Source organism: Varanus komodoensis, unplaced genomic scaffold, assembly GCF_004798865.1.
Source record: "Varanus komodoensis strain SLA01 unplaced genomic scaffold, ASM479886v1 scaffold30, whole genome shotgun sequence".
NCBI classification, from domain to species: Eukaryota; Metazoa; Chordata; class Lepidosauria; order Squamata; family Varanidae; genus Varanus; species Varanus komodoensis.
This window is the reverse complement of record NW_025335762.1, coordinates 13,872-34,221: the sequence shown is the minus strand read 5'-3', so window position 1 is coordinate 34,221 and position 20,350 is coordinate 13,872. Positions and strand designations below refer to the sequence as shown.

At 53.4% G+C, this 20,350-nt stretch overlaps 1 protein-coding gene and 1 long non-coding RNA gene across 5 annotated transcripts in view; one reads left to right on the top strand and one right to left on the bottom strand.

The window, feature by feature from the left end:
• ARID5A (AT-rich interaction domain 5A) overlaps positions 1 to 20,014 on the bottom strand; it is a 46,771-nt gene extending 26,757 nt beyond the window's left edge. For 2 of the 4 annotated variants that reach the window (XR_006415446.1, XM_044437509.1), the window contains exons 1-2: positions 3,728 to 3,813; positions 717 to 2,775 (exon numbers count right to left, since the gene is read on the bottom strand). Coding sequence is in view for 3 of the 4 variants with exons in the window: in XM_044437509.1 (XP_044293444.1) it covers positions 717 to 1,222 (506 nt within the window). In the remaining variant the exon portion in view is untranslated. Of the gene's footprint in view, positions 1 to 716; positions 2,776 to 3,727; positions 3,909 to 10,654; positions 10,810 to 19,694; positions 19,864 to 19,883 lie in introns of those variants that run through there. The other 2 variants (XM_044437511.1, XM_044437512.1) reach the window with 2 other exon arrangements.
• LOC123027099 lies at positions 14,797 to 18,372 on the top strand. Its single transcript, XR_006415447.1, has 2 exons — positions 14,797 to 14,931; positions 15,067 to 18,372. It is a non-coding gene; the product is annotated as an uncharacterized LOC123027099 (long non-coding RNA).
• Positions 20,015 to 20,350: the final 336 nt, after the last annotated feature.

The window sequence follows — 20,350 nt, the reverse complement described above, 5'->3', positions numbered from 1 at the left end:
AGGGCTCTCCCGGCAGCTCGCCTCACAAACTCCCCCACTCCGAGGCTGATTTTGCAGCCTCAGAGAAGCCACCAGCACGGTTCTCTCCACGCAGGCCACAAGAGGGCAGGCTGCGAGCAAGACCTGCCAATACTCCAAGGCTGAAGTGCCATCCTGACCATGAAAGGGCTGGGCAAGGTGCCCCCCGGCTCCTGGGACACCCGTGCCCCGACACCAGGACTGCTCTCGAAAGCACGGATCTAGTGGTCTGCTGATTAAAGGCTGCACAATTTCTTTATTTATTCATAGCTTTTACAGACCATCGCATTACCGTCTCGGGACGGTTTATGACAAGCACAGATAAAAATGGCACAGCATCCAGCAATTCACAATAAAATCACAGTTAAAACCAATTAAACGTTAAAATAATGGGAGAATAAAAAGGTTTTCGCCTGGTGCCAAGAAGAAAGAAGCGTCGGTGCCAGGCGAACCTCTCTGGGGAGCACATTCCACAATCGGGGGGCCACCACAGAGAAGGCCCTCCTCCGGGGAGCCACCCTCCTGCTCTCCTTCAAGAGGGCTCCCAAAGAAGGACCTCCGCCTCAGAGTTCAAGGGGCAGCACTACTCGGCTCCGAGAAGATCTTCTCAGGACAAGGCCTGGATTCCTCGTCTTGTTTCCCACCCAAGCGGAAGCCCGACTCGCCCGCATTCCTGGCAGAGCTGAGGCGCCTGTTACCTCTCGTAGTGTCTCCGGGTGCAGGTAGCGGCGCTGGTGCTGCCTGGACTGCCTCCCAGCATGTCATACACGTTCTTCCAGAGACGTCTTCCCGTGACCTGCAGAGAGAAATGCAGGAGAAGCACATTGGAGGTGAACCGGGACAGAGCATGCAAGCATCCCAGTCCTTTGAGAAGCAGCGGTGATGCTCCTGATCGGAGGAAGGAGGCAAGGAGAGGAAAAATCCAAAGGTGGAGGCCTGGAGCATCGCTTGCAGCCCTGGAGCTGCCCCATAAGGCGGGCCACGATCTTCTGCCAGTCCCAGTTCTAGCGCTGCCTGGGAATTCTGTGGACTGACCCCCAAGGCATGCAGTGGGGAAAGGGGTGCGGCCCTTTGGGGGACCCCCGGAAAGCCAGAATTGGTCCATGGGCTTGGTGTTCAGCATAAGTGGGGCCGATTCTTCTCTGGCAACCATAAGGGTTGCAGAAAAGAACTGGCCCCACTCTTGGCTGGTCACACGCTGCATCAGGAGGAAAACAGTTCTGAAACAGAATTCGGGATCTTGCAGTCAAGAGCAGCTGCAATGCTCCGATCACACCTCCGGTCTCGTGTGGGGTTTGCCACTGGAACCACCTGCCCCCACAAGCTGCCAAGTGATGCTGATGGAGAGCAAAGGCCTCCAAAGAAAGGGGGGTCCTGGACCCTCCCCGCCGATGCCCGCTTAGGTCACAGAACCAGCCCATCTGTTGCTGACTTCTGCGCACAGGCAGCTCGTGTCTCCCTGGAAGGGTCTGCAGGAGGGGCCTGCAATGCTGCCCCAGCCCAAGGGGAGCCAATCGAAGGAAATCAGCTCCAGAGAGCCCCCCTTGAGACAGCCAGAAAAACAGAATTTCCTTTGTCAGGGGCTGTTGAGTCACTTCCTAAAATATAATCGCCATATTCGTATTGCAATCTGCTCCCTCTCGCACCTCCCGTCCTGGGCTTCAGGGAGTTCCCCCCGCAGCCCCCTTTGGCCAGCACCGTGAGTCTCGCTACTTGGCATACCCACCGTCCCCATCAGTGTGGGGTGCAGGGCACATCTTCACCTCGCTCTTGGGGGAACACAGTGAGGTGAGCTGCATCAGCCGGGGAAAATACTCTTTTTTTTAGCATTTCGGGGAAAGAGCCACTTGGACTGACAAAGGGATGGAGAATGTGCAGCTGCCACTCTGAAAAACACCTCTCCCTGAGCCCAGGTTCCGTCTGCTACCTGCAGGATCACCTGTGCTGATGTACAAACTCCAAGTCCACGCCGCAGACAGCAAGCAAAGCAAGTATAGGTCAGCCTTTTTCAACCTGAGCCCCTCCTGGACTAAAATTCCCAGCATGCCCCAGGCATCCATGGAATCTGGGGAATGCTGGGGGTTTCACAAGCTGGTACAGGAGGGCTGCAGGTCCACCTTTACTTCTGCATTTGGACTTTTTAAAAGTGCACCTTCCTCCCCCAAAAGGGTTTCCAGGAAAGAAACATCAAACAACCTAAAAACCCATGCGATATAATGAGGTACCAGAAGAAGGATCTGGCTGCCAGAAAATATTATTGAGAAACACAAAACTGTCACATCAAGCTAAAAATGCATGGGAAAATCACAGCTATAAATATAAAGGGTTTTAAAGTTCCTGTGCAAAGAAAAAGGTTTTCAGCGGGCACCAAAAAGAGTACAGCATTTGCACTGGAAATGCCTTGTGTGAGGACATCCTTGAGCGAGGGCATGGACTGGGACTCAGGAGACCCAGGTTCTGTGCTCTAACCACTAGGCATACTGGCTCCCCACACGATCATTATTAGGGATTCTCAGGACATTCCTGGGGTGAGGGAAGCAAACACTTCCCTGCTCTAATTTTTTATTCTGCCTAGTGCCACTCACAGTGGCAGCAGCTCTACTGCAATATTCTTCCCATTCCCCAGAAGGGAAACTGAACTTACGAAATGTTTTCAGAATTTCTCAGCCCCACTTTGAAGGAGCGGAAGCATGCTTTTCCTTACCAGTTCGTAAGCGCCAAGCTTCTCCACAACTTTGTAGATCTTAAACAGGTTAACTGAAAAGGAGAAAAGTGGCACATGGTTAGACTGGCGAAGAACAACGGAGCTCTCTGGCACGGGGACGGGCAGTCCAGGGGCCCGGAGTCCAGGGAAAGGCCGAAAGGGGCAGAACAGAGCCGAGCCCAACATGGGATTTCCTGCACGCAGGGCCTGAAAAGGTGCCATGGTGCAGGGAGCGGGGAAAAGGCTCGGCCACTTCCACAGAAGTCACACCCGCTCGCTGCGAGCAGTTGCGCAAGATGCGGGGTTTTCTCTGCAGGAAATGACCGCTGACGTGTCACAGCAATTAGAATGCTGGACTGGGACATCCGGGGCCTAGGGCCCATTCGGCCATGGTGCCCACTGACCAACTTGGGACTGGTGACGGACTCTCAGCCTAACCCACCTCACAGGGTTGTTGTGAGGACAGAAAGGAGGAGGAGTTGGGCCTATAAATATAATAAACCAAGGCGGGGCCTGACCGGATGTATCACAAACTGCAGAATAAGCAGCAGGAAAGGCTTTGGGAACAGTAGGGTTGAAAACTGGCAGCCCGTTCAGATTGCCGTCGTGCAGCATCCGCGCCTTGCGGCCCATCCCACAATCATGGCCTGGATGCCAGCAGGTGCCTTGGAGAGGAGTTTGACAACCATCCCCACAAGGTGCGTTTGTGAAAGTCCAGAGGGGTCCGAGGTATTTTGCACTTCTGGAGGAAGAAAAAGTGGCACCCACCCCCATTCAAGGTACAGAAGCGGACTGGAGTGGAGGACAATGCTTTGGGGAAGCAACCTGCCCTGCCTCTGAATGCACTGGGGAGGGAAATCGCTGGGAGCCCCCTCTGCCCTGTGCCTGCCGCCCCCTGGCAGCTGCCTCCCGGCCCTCGTCCACACACAGCAAAGAAAGAAGGCACCCTCTGGGAACGAAGGAGCCGAGCCCAGCCCAGCCCAGCCCAGCCACTGAGGAACATACTCTGCTTGAAGCCGAGGTGAGGCACCCTCTCGATTGGCGTGTCGCGCTCCTTCATGAACTTGTAGAGGTTGACCAGGAAGGACTGCTCCTCCTCTTTCGCGCTGGCTGGCACCTGCTCATCTCCAGACTCCTCTGCAGCTTGTGCTTCGGAAGGAACCTCTGGCTTTGCAGCGGGTGATTCCTGGCAGGACAACAGAGCACGGTCAGGCCATCGCTGACCACGGCAGAACAGTGCGCCTGCATGCTGCAGGAGCGCCAGACGGCCAAGGTGGAAACACACACCTGGCGGCAGGTCACCCCTCCAAGGTAAGGCACAAGGGCAGGCCTGGGCTACCACCTTGCAACAGCCGTGTGCCAGCCCAGGGCTAAGACACCCCCCGCCCCCTTGTGTGCAGGTGGCCCAGAAGTGATTCCCACATCTCTCAAAGGCACGGGAGTCTGAAAGCTTGGCCACCGTCCTCTTCTAATCCGCCTCCAACATGTGGCTACCCAAGGCAGAAAACCCCACCAGCCTTCTGCCAACCCTGGAGGGGAGGCCCGCACTCAAGGCCTTCCCGGGAAGCTCCCGAGCCATCCGGCACTGCCAAGCCTTTCCCATCCTGGAGTGCCGGACTATAATTCCCTGCTCCCTGTGCTGGATGCGGATGATGGGTGTTGGGTGGGGGTGGCGAGAGTTAGGGATGGTTGGTGCACACCAGGGATGGCAGAAAGTAGGCCGTGCTGGCAGAGGCTGCTGGGACTTGAAATCCAAATGATCTGGAGTTCCACCTTCCACACTGCCTTCACTGGCTCGGCAGGGCTGCAGACGGGGAGGCCTTTTCCACCTCTGCCTGGAGGTGCCAGGACAGGGCTGAGGACCCTTCTGGATACGGCACGTGCCCTCTGCCACTGAGCATCCCTCCTGCATCCCCTCCTCAAGCCTCACCAATGCCGCAGAAGAGTTTTGAACCCCAAACATGTTGCAAGTGCAAGATGGGGCCATGCCAGCCGGGCAAGGGGCAACCAATGTGCAGACGGAGCGGAACAAGACAAGAGCCGCTTGCTGCCCTCCGCGCGCCAGCATTCCGCCTGGGAGCAGCCGTCTCTCTCCGTCAGAAAGACCCCGGCCGCTACCCATGCGACGCCGTGCCCCTTCAGCCCCAGGCCAGAGCGAGAAATGCGCCACATCCATTCCTGGTCCACCCCGTATGAGCCAAACAGCTTCAAAGGGACGAGAGTGCAGGCCGGTTTCTAATTTTAAGAACTCTCCTTCTTATGGGACCAAAACCATTAGCACTGCTAGAAACAGAAAACAGATGGAGCGCTGTTTTCGTTTCGAACAGCTGCATGAGTGAGAGCGCTGGGACTCGCGACCTGAAGGCCCTTTAACAATTAGTAGGGGAAGCTCGTAAGGAGGAGAGAGCAAGGGCTGCAGCCCAAGTTCCAGGCAGTCCAGCAAGCCTCCTCTCTTCCCACAGCCACAAGCACCAGGTCACGGGGGCAGCGACTGCGCAGGAGTGGCGCACCTGTTTCGCATGCAGCAGGCCTGGGTTCGAACCCCAGAGTCTCTGGCCGGAAGGAGATTGGGGACGAAGACTTGGAAGGGGTCAGAGAACTCAGAATTTTTGACTGGCAGTCCAACAAGAATGGATGGCCACCAGATTGTGGCAGCAGCATTAAAATAACATCATTGGGGGGGGGGCACCCCAGGAACCCCCTCTGCCTGCAAGCTTTAATTCCGACCCGAAATAACGCTGGATCTATTTATATTGCACCCTTCCCAGCATACCTCAAAAAGTTAGAAAACGTTGAAGACTGGAAAAATAAGTTGGCAGAGTACGCAGTGATGGCAAAATTAACTAATTATGTAAACAGAATACTGACTGAAGAATTTAATGACAAATGGAAATTCTATTCTACCCAGAAAAATTAACATGATGTAAAAGGAAGCTCTTTGGAAAGCTTTTGAAGTGACTGGAAAATTTGTTGGTATACAGAAGAACAATTCTCTTTTTTCTGAGCTTCCATAAAATATTGAATGACAGAAAGACAGATATTTCAGGTTTCTTTGAAATTTGTGGGCTAGAATGTATTGGTCTTGTTTGTTCAAAATCCCTTGGCAATTCTGTTTTACTCTCTCTATATATACATACATATCTTTTTTTCTGTATTCTATTCATGTTAAGACAACAATATTTTTTTTTAAAAAAAGAAGTTAGAAAACAAGAATGCACACCATATTTAGAATACAATTCGCCCCATTGTGGCTAATAAAAGCTAAGAAACAGCGTGGGCCACACAAACACTCGGGCTGTTGCGCTGCAGTGTGCCAAAACACGCAGAAAGTCATCCAAAAGTGAAAAAGCTTGAGGTCTGCTGAAAGGACAGCACCGAACTTGGTTTCAGTCCTTCGGTCCTTGGTTTTCTTGTGGCCGCATGGGGTATTTTTAATCAGGAATGGGGGGAGGGGGAGGGGGAAATGCCCCACTCATATCTTCTGGACGCAGGAAAAGTGCTTTACCCCGAGGAATCGCCCTTTCCACAGCACCATGAACACGAGTCGGATAGGTCCCCTTCCCAGTTCCGCACGAATCGAGTGCGACGGCTCAAAGCTCATCGGGAGCCGTTTTGTGGCCGGAGGCAATTTATTAGCTCCGGAGAGCACCAGCTTGTTCAGCTTAGAGAGAGATGCTCAGTACATTATGTCTGGCTGCCGGGCAAGGCGCCAACTTGGTCAGAGCGCCGGAGATGTATGAGAACGCAAGAGGCTGTTTCCAGGAAAACAGAAAAGCACAGATGCTCTCACACTCCCTCCCTCGCGCTCCCTCGGCTAAAAAACGCTCTGCGTTTGTTTGTTCTAAATTTTCCGGAGTTATAAAACTTGTTGCTATTTTTGGTCAAGGCAGCTGCTCTGCTCCCAAAACTTCGGCTGCTTTCTATTCTTCCCGCTGCTTACGATAGACATGATATTTTAGCGGTAGCGCTATTTAGGGACTGGTTTTCTTTTCGAACAAAGCTAATTCTGAACTGGCAAGAGTGCCAAGCTGATGGTGCCAGAAGTACTCTTTCAAGGTATATTTTTCCTCGGCTCTCGGTTGCTGGGGGCCACTTCTAATTCAGGTTGCACCTTAGGAAATCTGGCATCTGCAACTTGGAGATTGCAAAAATTGGGGAGCCTGCAGGAGGGAGAACAGTTCCTGTTCACCTCCAGACTAATGCCAGGGTGGGGAAACGTGATGTAGGCTCGGCTCGCTCACCCAGGCCTACTGTAGGCTCAGGGTGAGCAGGGCTTGCTGGTGTTTCCGTTGTTTCCAAAATTTGCTTGACAACAGCTCAGAAAGTGTCTGCGGGACTCTGGTCCCATCACCAGCAAGCAAAAAAAGCACCAGCGCTGCAAAACAGCAAGTGGGAGGCGTTCTTCAAAGAGCCCAAAGTGTTTATTGTCCTGCCTAACGCCTTTCAGAAATGCAATTTCTTCTCCAGAGCGTCTACTTAGAGAGAAACAGAGCAAGTCAGAAGGTGTCCCGGGCCATCTAGTCTGACCCCCAGCTCCATGTGCATGTCCAGCCTGCCCTTGAACGCCCTCACCGATGGGGCCTCAACTACCTCCCGTGGGAGCCCATTCCACCCCCTCGCGGTCCCAACTGACAGGAAGTGCTTCCTGGCATCCAAATGGAACCTGGGTTCCCTGAGCTTGGCTCCGTTGGAGCGCGTCCTGCCTTCCTCCGCAGGGGAGAACAGGTCTCTGCCCCCCTCCGTGTGACACCCCCTCACATACCTGTACGTCACCAACATATCCCCTTGAGTCTCCTCCAGGCTGAAGAGACCCAGTTCCCTCAGTCTCGCCTCATACGGCATCCCCTGCAAACCGGCCACCAACCCTGTGGCCCTGTGCTGCACTGACTCTAACCTGGCCATATTCTTTCTGTAACGAGGGGCCCAGAACTGAGCACATACTCCAGTTGCGGGCGCACCAGAGGCGCACAGAGTGGCAGCGACACCTCCCTTGATCTGAAGCCACGCTACTTCTCCTCCCACAAACCACCTTTCTGTTCCTTCCCCCGTGAAACTAATTCAAGGAGTTACTCCAAAGAAGAAATGGTATTTCTGGAAGGGGTTGGGCAGAATAGGCATTACAGATATTTTGGGAAGCCACCCCAACCCCCATTTTGTGTGTGTCCCTCTCTACCAGCTAGTCCCACCTCACAGGGTTGTTGTGAGGGTGAAAGAGGAGGCAGCACGACACCCCAGCTGCTTGGACAACCTGCCCCTATTCAAGGATCGAAGTGGATTCTGCAAAGCCTCCCAGGCTCGGTTCTTCACGATGGAGACACTGAAGGCATGGGGCCTATGCTTCCATGGCATAAGGGAGCCCTCCTGGGGCTCGGGGACAGGGGCTGCAAGAAGGAGATTTTGGGTTTTTCGCCCTAAATGTTGGGTTTTGCATTCTCCTTCCCCTGGGACAGGGGCTCAAGAAGGGGATTTGGGGTTTTGCAACCCTCCTCACACCCCCTTGCGGCAGTCATGGGAAGAATCTCGGCGGCTGCTTCGCAAAGTTGCAGAAACGGCCTCGCCTGAGCCCTGTTTTCTGCGCCTTGCCTTGCCCCACAGTGGCATTCCCAGGGGATGGCCACTCCCCATCCCTTATGCAGCTTTCCAAAGCATGCCGCTGGCATCTTTATTTTCTGAAGCAAGGGAGGGGAGCCTCCGTGAGCGCAAGGCTGCCTGTGAGTCAAGGTGGAAGAGCAATTTCCGTCGCAAAGCAACCCCACATTTTGCAGAATTCATTGAGTGCAGATTTTCTTTTCTGGCGGGAGGGGGTGAGGAGGAAGAGGAAGAAAGGTGGATTTCCCCCCAACCTATTTCTCAGGAGAGAGAGTGATTTCTGCGCAACCGAGAGCTCATTTCTGAACTTGACACAGGTTTTTTCTCCCCGACACAGAGAACACTTGCATTTTCAGTTTCTTTTGCAACAGGCACCTTCGGCTCGGAAATTTTGGCAGTTACTTAAACCCATCAGAAGTCGTGGGGGCAAAAGACATAAACACTCCATCGGCACAGAAGCTTCTAAACGCCACAACAATAACAGTGGTGTCGCAAAACTCCAGTCACACTTGCAGGCTTGTGCATTCACACAAATGAGTGTTTTGCTCATGCATTCAGACCTGCAGCTATTCCTCCTGTACAAGCTACAATTAAACCAGGAAGTCTCTAGCAACAGTTTCCCTGCTCAGATGAAACAGGAATCCAGCTTTAGAACAAGCCAGGATCTTAAGCCATGGCTAGTTTAAGATCCTGGCTTCTTCAAAGGGAGTAACCATAGTTTCCCAGCATGTTAATATATGTTTGAACTGGCTTATCAACTCACTTCTATTTTTAAGTCACACTTACAAGAGGTCAACAATTAAGAGGATGAACTGAACCCCAGAACTATTATTCTATGCAAGGTAACCATGGGAACAGGACCAAAACGAAGGAGCAAGGGGGGACAGCTGCGCCCACAAATACTTATCAGCGTCCAGGGAAGATGCATGCAGGCTCCCCACCAGGTGTGCATGAGGAATCCATTTTGGAGCGGGGTCCATCAGACTCCCTGGGGTCGGCTCCCTGGGGTCCCACCTGCTTTCTCGTGGCCGTGAGTGTGCCTTCCCGGGAGTGCGCCCAGCATTTGTGGGGGGCCTGCCGGGAAGCAAGAGGGTGCAAATACCACATCAGAGGCCAGCCGTTCTGTACACGAGGAGAAGTCTGACAAAGAGGAGGCTCGGGTTCGGGGGAGGACCACTGCAACCGAACTCCCACCGACCACGAGCTGCCAGGGGCCGAGTCACGCTCCCCACTTCCCTTGCTGGTCCTAACCACGGCTCAGCACCAATGCTGATTCATCACGGTCCCTGCTAACCAGGATTCCAAGGGAAACCTGGGTTAAGGTGGCCCTTCTGATTAGCACGTGAAGCAGTCGGCATTCGCGAAACCCTCATGCTGAACCGGTTAAACTGGACCAGTTAAATGGGAGGGAGGGGAGGCGAACATGCCTGGCTCCCAATCTGCAAACTGCCATTCCAATTTCACCAGGCCAAATTTAACTTTCCCAGGAATAGGGTTCTGCACCGGTGATCATCAACAGATGGGTCACAGCCGAACTCGGGACAGATCCCCTCAAGGGCGCAGCCCTCCCTGACTTCCCTCTCCTTTCTCACCCCCATTTGCTCCCGGCTGTCCTGGAAGAGGCAGAACGCAAAGCGTGGGGGGCGGGGGGGGGGAGAGCTGCCGACTGTGTTTGTCCGAGCAAGAATAGAAAATACATCATGTGCAGATCAAGAATTGGCACTCCAGGAATCCAGATTCCAAGAGTGTTTGGAAGGATTGTCCTGAGGGAAAGCTTGGAGTCAGAGCTCCTCAAAGCTGGGTCTTAATGCCAGCCTTGCTGCAAGATTCTGGGACCTTTCGTTCCACAACGTTCACGTCAAGCTTTTCCCATGAGCCAACAGGAGGGCGATTTTGCTATTTTTCCACAAGCCAAGAAAAAAGATAGGCAAACATGAAAACCCAAAACAAAGTAAACATGTGAAGAAATGTGCAAGTAAATTTGGAAGTTTTGAAATGCCAGGTTTCATCCAACTCCATCTGTGTTGCCCGTAAAATAAAAAGACTTCTGGACACAGACCACATCCCATGAAAAGGAGAAAGAACTCAGCTTGGGTTCCAGGATAATGCGAACCCACGGCTTGCTCACATGCCCAAATCCGGGTGTGCCCAAATGCTGATTTGCTTGGGACTGAAAAAATCCAGGCTCTGAAGCTGCAGTGTGAGGCTGGTCGCAAACCCCCTTCTGCAAACCTTGGTTACAGGTGACTCCCAGGGCTCAACTGCAACGAGGAGAAGGTGTATATTCCATAAATACGCATTCAAAAACGCTCTCGCAGCCACGATGCCATTATTCCTGCTCACCGCTTGTTCCACCTTCTCTGGAGCACTCGGCTGCCCCTCTGCGCCCGGACTTCCTCCTGCGGCCCCCTCCGCAGGGCCTGGCTCCGGGGAATTCTCCGATTCATTCTCAGCCATGGCGCTGCTCTTCTTTTTCCGCTGGCCCTTAAGGCTGGGTGCTGCGTGGGGGAGAAAAGGGGAAAATGGTGAGAGCCGGGCAGCGGCACCGTGGACTCAGCCCCTCGGGTCTGGAGGGACCCCAACCCAAAGTCCTGCAGGATCCAAGCACAGAGGAGAGAGGTGGAAGAACAGAAGTCCTCTCCGAGCCAGAGGCAGCCCGGGGAATCCAGGAGTCGCCCCGACCGACAGCTCTCTCTCTTGGGGCGGGGCAACAGCGCGGCCAGCAAAGTGGCCCCATCTGAGCTGGAGGCACAAACTCGAGTTTGGGGCGATGCAGTGGGAGGCGAAGGAACCTTCTCAGCCCGAGATCTGGGCAGCCCTGCTGCCCGTCTGCGCAGACAATACGGGGCGAAAGGAACCACGGCAGAGAAGCCGCTGCCTCGCCTCCCCTCCCCCGCCTGGCAGAGGCCAGCAGGAGCCCTCAGCACCGCCCAGCCTGCCTGCTTGCCCCAGGCCACGCCTGCTGTCAGCTGCTGGTTACTTCTCAGTCGCCCAGCTGGCCACGCTGGCCCCCTCGGTGAGGCTGGCCGGACCCCGTGGACCACCCTGCCCATCCCTGGCTCCTCCGTCCCCACGGAAGCCCTGCGCTCTGCAGCTTGGACCCCTCCGGGCCACCAGGTCGGGCTGGGACATGACACAGGGGCCGGAATCCCCAGCCAGGCCTGCGGGAGGAGGCCGTCTGGGGCCCAGGAAGGGTCCCGGCTGGAACAGGGCCCTTGCTGCCCCAGGCGGCTTTCTTAGAAGCACCGGCCTGTGCGGTCGTGTGCAGCTCACGCGCTTCCTGCGTGGAGGTGCGTCTCCACCGAGACTGGCAAGGCCGCCCCGCTTCCGCTTTCACTTTCAAGGTGGTTTCCTGAACGGGGTGACGCTCGCCCCCAGGAACCACATCCTTCCCTCCTAGACATGCTCGGCCAACGGCCACCGTCAGGCCCTCCGAGGCCTGCACACGACGCACCTCCTCCCATCTGGGCTTGGACGCACGCAAGCTCCCCAGACCACAACGGCATAAATCTGCACGGGGCTGAGTCAGGGCTGCACATCCTCCCGGCCGGCCGGGCTCCCCGAGTGGCTGAGGGCGAGGCGAGGCAAGGCGAAGAAAAGACAGGGCCCGGCAGGTTTGGGAGCTGGGTCTGGTGGCAAGCCTCAGGCCATGGGGAAGAGGGTGCCCTTCCCCGTCCGTGGACCAGAAGCTGCAGCCAACTTCTACCCTGCCAATGGGATAGCGTTGGCCGCCATGCTGGGCAGACTTCCGTGGGCCAGGACAAGTTATGCGGCAAGCCCTGCCCTCTTCCCAAGCAAGGGGCTCACTGGGGAACCCTAGAAAGAGTGGCTTCCTGGCTGCTTGGCCCCACAAGGAAGCCTGGCCCTTGAAGCTTTGGCAGAGATCAAGGATTATCCGCAGACCGATCCCGGACCGGAGTGGAAGGGAACGTCATTCCCAGCCCGATGCTACAGGTTCTACCTCGCCAGAGCTTCTGGCTGGAAGCACACAGCAAATCCTCCAACGGGCAGGAATAAATGAACTGCCCCACCTCTCCGTGGCCACGGTCAGAGACTACGGAGCTGCCATTCAATACATCTGGGGACCTACACGGGGGATACAGCCCCATGCACATCACCTCCAGCAGGGAAATCCCCATTAGTTCATGGGCGTTTGTAGCTAAGCATTCTCACCATCCTAGACTAATCTGGGCTGTTTCCTATATACTGATATTAAGGGAATGACTTGCAACTGAAACAAGAATTCTCAAATATCCGAAATGTGCACAAGGGCCCAATTTCCCCATTCCTGCTTTTTAAGGAGAAAGGTCAAAAATGAAGCTCAGCGTACGCTTCAGCCTCAATATTAGCAGCGCTTTGAACTTCTGGACAACTCATTTCACTTTCAGCAAGTGGTAAAGATGAAAGACCCAGGTGTCAACTGTCAAAAACCAAACTGCAGGGAGCACCTTCAGCTCGAAAATCGTCCCTGGCCAATGGCCAGAAGTGCCATTCCGAGCGAGCGAGCGAGCCAGCCAGCGCCGCCAAACGAGCGATTCCGAAGTCAAGCCTCAGCCTGTGTCAAGGACGACCACAGAGCATTTGGTGCGTGTGATGCCTCCGGGGGAAATCCAAACACTGATTTGTGCAGAAGGGAGCTCCGGGTTGTAATTTCACTTCACCGCGAAATGAACCGCTGCGTTATCCTCCGATTCTCAACTGCAGGACAAGGCAAGCAACAGTGCCCCACCTTCCAGGGTTGTTGTGAGCGTTACTGAGGTTCTATGGAACTTTAAAATGCTTCTTCTCTCCAACTTCTTATCACCAGAGAGATATTACGAGGCACCGTTTACACCCTTCGCCCACCTTCTCTTAACTCCCTTGGCATTGTCTCCAAGAAAGCCAAACTGGGCTCCCCTCAGGAATTACATGGACCCCCCCAGAAAAAATGGCTGTGCTTTTTACATGCGATGGCAGCAGAAGCAAGAGCTGTGACAACCGTGGAAGGCGCCTTATGCAGAGGTAAAAGTAAACATTATGTTTATCAGGTTCATCATCACGACCGGATGCTCAAGGTCTCAAGAGCACCCACCTGCCCCTTGGCCATCTGGGGCCCTTGGCAGAAGCCCGAGCAAACAGCAGTGCCCCGAAGGAGTCGAACTGAGCATTGCTCAGCTCCACAATGAGTTACGACCTCAGATCAGGTTGGGCATTACATGTGAGGAAGCCCAGATGGTGGCCAGCAGATGCAACTGGTCAGAAGACAGGGCACTCAGACAAAAGTCCCGGAATGGTTCATCTGCTTGGAAGGCCCCAAGGTCAGTGACCCTCCTGCGTTTATGGGATTAATTCTTTTATTACACTGTATAGACTTGTTAAGAACTGAGGCCTTTGAATGGTGGTGCTGGAGGAGACTCCTGTGAGTCCCTCGGACCACAAGGCGATCAAACCGGTCAGTCCTAGAGGAGATCAACCCTGACTGCTCTTCAGAAGGCCAGATGCTGAAGATGAAACTCAAATACTTTGTCCACCTGATGAGAAGGAAGGACTCCCTGGAGAAGAGCCTAATGCTGGGAACAATAGATGGCAAGAGGAGAAGGGGACGGCGGAGAGTGAGGTGGCTGGATGGAGTCACTGAAGCAGTTGGTGTGAGCTTAGGGGGACTCTGGGAGATGGTGGAGGACAGGAAGGCCTGGAGGAGTGTTGTCCATGGGGTTGCGATGGGTCAGACGCGACTTCGCAACTAGCCTTGCATAGCATATCGACTTGTTACAGAACAAGGAAAGGTGCAATCCTATACCTGCTGCAACAGAAAACAAGGCCATGATTCCCAGTATGTCCCCGCTTGCAATGCCAGGGTCTGTGCGCTCACAATTTCGCCAAAGAGAAAGACATTGCAACAAGATTCTCAGCATCCAAGTCCGGGTTCCAGCCCTTGGCAATCTACCTGGCAAGCAAGAATGGGAATGGGAACTCCCATGAGTTGGGAGTTCCCATTCCCTCGAGAGCCAGTGTGGGGTAGTGGTGAAGAGCATGGGACTGGGACTCAAATGATCGGGGTTCAAGTCCCCGCTCAGTCATGGAGCCCAATGGGTGACTTTGGGCCAGTCGCAGACTCTCAGCCCAACCTACCTCACAGGGTTGTTGTTGTGGGGATAAAATGGAGGAGGAGAATGATGTAAGCTGCCTTGAGCCCTTTGTAGGAAAAAGGCAGGATATAAATCGAAGAAGAAAAAAACTCCAGGAGGATGGGTAGAAAAGTAGATCATTGGTCCATAAGCAGAGGAAGAATCAGTTTCTCTCTCTCTGGGAAAAAAAGCCGGAGGACCGAATTGTCTGTAGCCTTCTGGAGCTCGTGTGTGTGTGTGTGTGTGTGTGTGTGTGTGTGTGTGTTTGCTAAAGCAGTTTGCATGTCCCTCTCCCCCACTGCAATCACTGAGCTCATGCAAAGCACTTGCATACTGAAAAAAGGGGGGGGGGGGGGGGGGGGGGGGGACTGGTTAAGAGAGAAGGAAGGGGGGAAAGCCTTCCCAGTTTAGTGTTCTCAGAGTATGAGATCATGGCACACGGCAGCCAAAATGAGTCCAGCTTCTGAGAGGATTACTGGACATGATGACAAGTTCAGGAAACAAGAGGAGGAGGTGGGGGGGGGGAGAAAAAATCTGCTTGGCCTTTCATAGGGTTGACATCAGAAAGCCGGGAGGTGGGAAGGAAGGGGGCACCAGGCACCCTCTCCACTTAATGCCAGGGGGCACATTGCGGGTGGTGGTGGGGAGATGGGGACAGATCTACAAGGAGTGGGAGGACAGAAACCCCTGAAAACCAAACAGCTTAAATTGGAAACAGAACTGGGGAAATGAGATAGAGAGAAGATGCATCCTGGACGGGCCCGGGGGGCTCCTTCACCCTTCCTTCGTGGACTGCGGAAGAAACCCTGGGTTCTGTCTGGCTGGGGCTGGAACGGTCTTTCGGATGAAGTGGGCGGCATTCGCTGTGCCCCTTCCCCAACCCAGAACTTTGATGTATTCTCAGCACGCAAACCATCCACTTGCGCCAGTGCGACTGAGAGGAAAGGAAAACACTCCTGACAAACTCAGGGGCTTTGGGAGATGTGCTCTAGCCACCAGAGTGGAGACTGGGCCCCCGTGACACTGTGCCATTTCTGTAAGAAGGGGGCCCTTGTCCTTCTAGGGCCCCACCTCCTTGACCCCCTCTTCTCCCTCCTGTATGTTATCATCTTTGCTGAAACAACTTCTTCTACAATTAATATTTTCGAAATCACCCTTGCTTTCAGCAAACCCCTTCCTGAAAAGAACAGTTGGGATAGCTCAAAGATACAATAAACCTCTGGGCATGTACAGAGTGCTTTCTTGCTCAGCTTGGCATCAGCACCAGCCTGTTTGAAGAGGTCAGAGAAACGGAGGAAAAAACTTGGCTCTCCTTTAATGGCAGTCTGATGACACACCAAAAACTTGGAAAAACATAATAGCGAATCTTGCACTGCCGTGAAATGCAGCAGCTTCCCTCAACTGCTGTTCTCCAGATGTTCTGGAGTACAAATCCCATCGGCCACAGTCAGGATGGAGCTAAGAGAGGTCTGACTCCAATGCACCTGGAGGGCACCAGGTTGGGGAAGGTTCAAATATACCATCCGTGACTATGCTGGGCTGCTTTTCATGGCTGCATAGTCCTAGTTCTTGCAAAACCAGCATACAGAAAACGTTGCAAAATGTGGCTTCAGGAATCTAACCCTTTGTATTGCATGCTTTATGGATTTATTGACCCTTGTGAATTAACCGGGGGGGGGGGGCGGTTATAGCACCTGTTCCTATAAAGGGTTTTTTGAAGAATCACACCTTCCCCCCCTTTTGCAATGCAGCTGCTTGTGGGACTTTCGGTGGCCATTTGCTGGCTGCAGTGAAAACAACTGTTCTCTGTGCACAATGGTAGAATTGACACACAGACTAGGGGGCAGGGGGGCGCCTGGTCCTCCTTCAGCAACCCCAATAAAGTGCATTAGTGCTGACCCCAACCCAATTCTTTGCTCCTCCATCTGAAAAGTTTTAAAGCTTTTGAAGGCATTAGTTCTCCCCCACACACACACACAAGTTGGCACAGAACAGCACCTCTATCAAGCCCATTTTACAGACGAGGAAACTGAGTCTCAGATCATGGGAATAAAACAATGGGCCGGGGAGAGGGAACCTTTGCTTCCCCCTCTCCTGTAATGACTGAGTAGCAACCGTCCCAGGAGACACGGGAAATAATTAAATAATTAAGATGACCTCAGCGCCCTCGTTAACTTATGGAACTCATTGCCACAGGATGAGGAAATCTGCCCGGACCCTGACGCTTTGCTTTCTGGAGGAGGCTGGACAAATTCCTGGAGACCAAAAGACCACAGAGATAAACTGAACCGCCGTGTTCAGAGTTAGTCTGTCTCCCAAACAGAAGATGCCGGACAAACTAGGCAGGGAATCTGTTGACTAGCTGATTCCCCGTGGCTCTTGGCTGGCTGCTGACAGAAACTGTATTCTTTGCTCTGATCCACAAAGGCAGTTCTTACGAAGCAAGCAATCTAAGGAAAGATCAGAGAACTGTAATCTGCGGTATCTTAAAAACAAAAGTACATTGTCCTTCCACAGAAAGCCTCTCTGAGCACAAAGAAAGCCCCAAAGGGCATGTCAAAACATCAGGGGACGAAATGGGGAAATAAAATTGTCAGTGCCAGTAAGTTAAACAAAAAACAAAAAAGAAGAAGGAGGAAAAGAACCACACGCAATTAAAGAGAAGTACCACAGATCAGTTTCAAAACTTGAAGGTGAATCATAGAAATCCAACACGACATAAATAAAGCCTAGTAGCTCGGCGCTCCTGGGGTCCTGCTTCCAGGCTCCCCGGCCCTTCCTGAGAAGAGTGGCACCCATGTGCCACCAACTCGAGTGGGTCTCCTGCCAGTGTTGAATGAGGGTTCAGTAGGGATACTAAACCACTCACAAGGAAGTGAAGCACAGAGACTCTGGAAGAACAATTTTCACCCACGTTCACCCTGTATGTCCATACCTTGGGAACCCCACATTGCCAGGGGGTGCTGAATTTCCTGTACAGAGGTAGGTAAATAATGGGATTCTACAGAAACACAAAAACTGAAGTGGCACAGTTTTGACAGCTGCCAAGAAATCTCAGCTTTTGCTTCTTCCTTTTTTTTTCCTTTTCAAGCAAGGAAAGCAAGTTTCTAGTCCCTAAGATTGAAGCAATATCAACAAAAGCACAGAGACGAGGCTTCTGCTAACTCAGGGAAATGGCTAATACTTCCAGTAACTGGGGAGGAGCTTCAGAAACATTGTTCCTCCTATGCATAAGAAATTATATGGGTATGGTAAAACAGAATGAAAAGGGCAGGGTCAGTTAAGCAGATGCGAAAAGCACTCTCCAGGTGCATAATTTATGTAGGCTGTAGAATGCAGTTATTCACAAAGCTGAATATGAAATACCCAGGCACAAAACTTGGGGGGAAAGCACACAAAGGCAGAGCAGTGCGGTGAGCAGTGTAGTATAGTGGTTGGAGTGCTGAGCTTCTGGTTCTAGTGCCCCTTCAGCCTTGACTCTCAGCCTTGACTGAGCTTGGCTTACCTTTCAGGGTTGTTGTGAGGCTAAAATGGGAAGGAGGTGCCTGTAAGTTGTCTCGAGGTCCTTGCAAGAGGAAAAAAAGTGGGATGGAAGCTTAAAAGAATAAAAACAGCCTGACTATCCCTGGGTCGCCAGAAAATTCCAGCGTGGCACACAGAGAACGCATCACCCCAAGAAAGCAGGAAAGGGACGGCCTAGACAAGAAAGGCAGAGTTCGTGGACGTGTGAGCCGGGGAAATTTCATTAAGCCCCTGCTTCATCTCGACTTCATTCTGAACTGCAACAGAAGGGCTCTGCTGGCTTTTCTGAATTCCCTGGCTTCCCGTCAAGGCTGCCTTTGCCAACAATGACTGTATGTGCTTGTATTTCACAGCGATTGCAATCTCCCTTTTTCTTTCTCACAGAAGCGCCCAGCATTCTTTCGGCGGGCTCCCCGGGCAGGCAGGGCAGAGCCGAGGAGAGCAAAAGTGGGCACCCCAACTCAGCTTCTCCAAGGAAACACCCTACTGGGGGAAAATGGTTTGCAGGGGGAAGGCAGAGAGGGAGAGCAAAAAGGTCAGCAACCTACAGAAATATTTCTTGGCTTAGGCGAAGCAGCAGCCGTTTAGCATCTTCAAAGAATGTAGATCAAGTCTCTTACAGGAAATGACAGAGTACAATGGTACCCAAATTGTGTGTACACATTTCATTCAACATGCCATGATTAACTCTTTAGATCCTGGTCAGGAGACGGGCAGGGGTGTGGGAAAAGGCTACCTCCGAGTCTTCTCAGAACGGGGGGGGGGCCTCGGGGGGGGGTAGAGAGACAGAAGAGAGGCGGGGAGGGAAGGGTAGCTTTTGCTAACTGCTGACACACCGAATTAGCTGAGAACAGCAAGCGATTAAAAACCACAAAAGGAAGGAGGAGGATCGCAAAATCAGAGAAGCGGGATGAAATTTACCAAATTGGAAACAAGGCGGGAGGGAGGAAGAAGAGAAGGAGAAACGAGATCTGAACCACCAGGAAGCCCTGATAGCCAAGAAAGGGCTTGAAAAGGGGGGAAAATTGTGCCCGGGCGACGGACGGACGCGGGGCTGCTTTAGAGAAAGTTACTTCTGGCGCCGTTGAAAAACAAGCCTCAAACGCCGGTCACATGCATGCGGTTGACGCGCGCCCAGAGCGGGCTGGAGGGGGAGGAAAGAGGCGGAAGGGGGGTGCTCGGCTGAACGCGAGCCCGTCCCCCCAAATCCGACTCGCCCGTAGCGCGCGCTCCACCTGCTCCGAGGCGCAACCGCGGGGACTTTGGCGACCTCGCCACGCGGCGCGCTCGCGGACCCACGCAGGACGGGAAGGTATTTGCATAGAGGACTTGCGTTTCCACCACGCAGGGAAACGAGAGCGCTACGGGACGGAAAGCCACCTCTGCGGTAAACAGCAAATAAGCCCCGCTTCCTCGCCCCTCCCGGAGAAGCATGCCGGGCTCCGAAAGCAGAAACACGCTGCAAAGCGGAGCGCTTCCTGCGCGTAAAGACCGGCGAGCCCTTAGATTTTTAGACTTGCTTGGAGCCACCTTGCTCGCGGTCAGACACCCACGAACTGTGGGAATGCTCGTTGGAAGGGTGGGTATTATGTCTTCCCATAAAATGTCTCCCTCCCCCCTTCCCCCCCCCCTTTTAAAATCACAAGGAACAGAAAGCTTCATTCCGATCGCGTTTGTGCGCCTAAGTGCAAACAGGGCTTAGAGAAAGTTGGTGGGGGGAAGAGAACGGAGGGGGGGGAACAAGTTCGACCTACCCGGCTTCCCTTCTTTCTCCTACTTGGCCCCCTTCCTTACGTCTCTACAAAGCTGCGCCAGCCACAAGAATGCGCCTCCGAACAAGTTCCTAGTCCTCAGCGCGCCCCGATTCCCAGTTTCCAAACGCGCCCGGCTTAAGAGGCAAAACAGCCGCACGCGCGCGCGCGCGCGCGCGCTCGCTCACCCACCCATTGCCCGGAGCGCAGATCCTGCCCGGCTCAGCACCAGCAACTCCCATGTGATACTAAGTCCACCGCACAACTGAGCCAGCAACCCGCTCGCTTCGCTAAACTCTCGCCCAGCGCTTCGTTCTGAGCGCTGATAGGGCCGAGACTGGGGCTGAGCTCTGGCGATTGGTCAGCAAAGTCACCACTCAAACCAAGGTCCCCGCCCGTTCTATCCTCGTGGATGCTGGGAAGTGTGGTTCAGATTGGCAAGTTTTGCAGATATTTACAAGCGTAAATATGGATATCATAGGGAAACGTGTCCTGCGTCTGCATGATTCTGCTTATGGACATCTTGCTCCACATCGAATCTTTTATTTTATTCCTTTTTACAGGGGGTGCTTTTGTTTTTCAAGGAAATTCACAATAAAAATAATGGAAACGCATCTAAAGATGTTCTCACAAAGTACCGTATTCTTGTTACGGTTCAC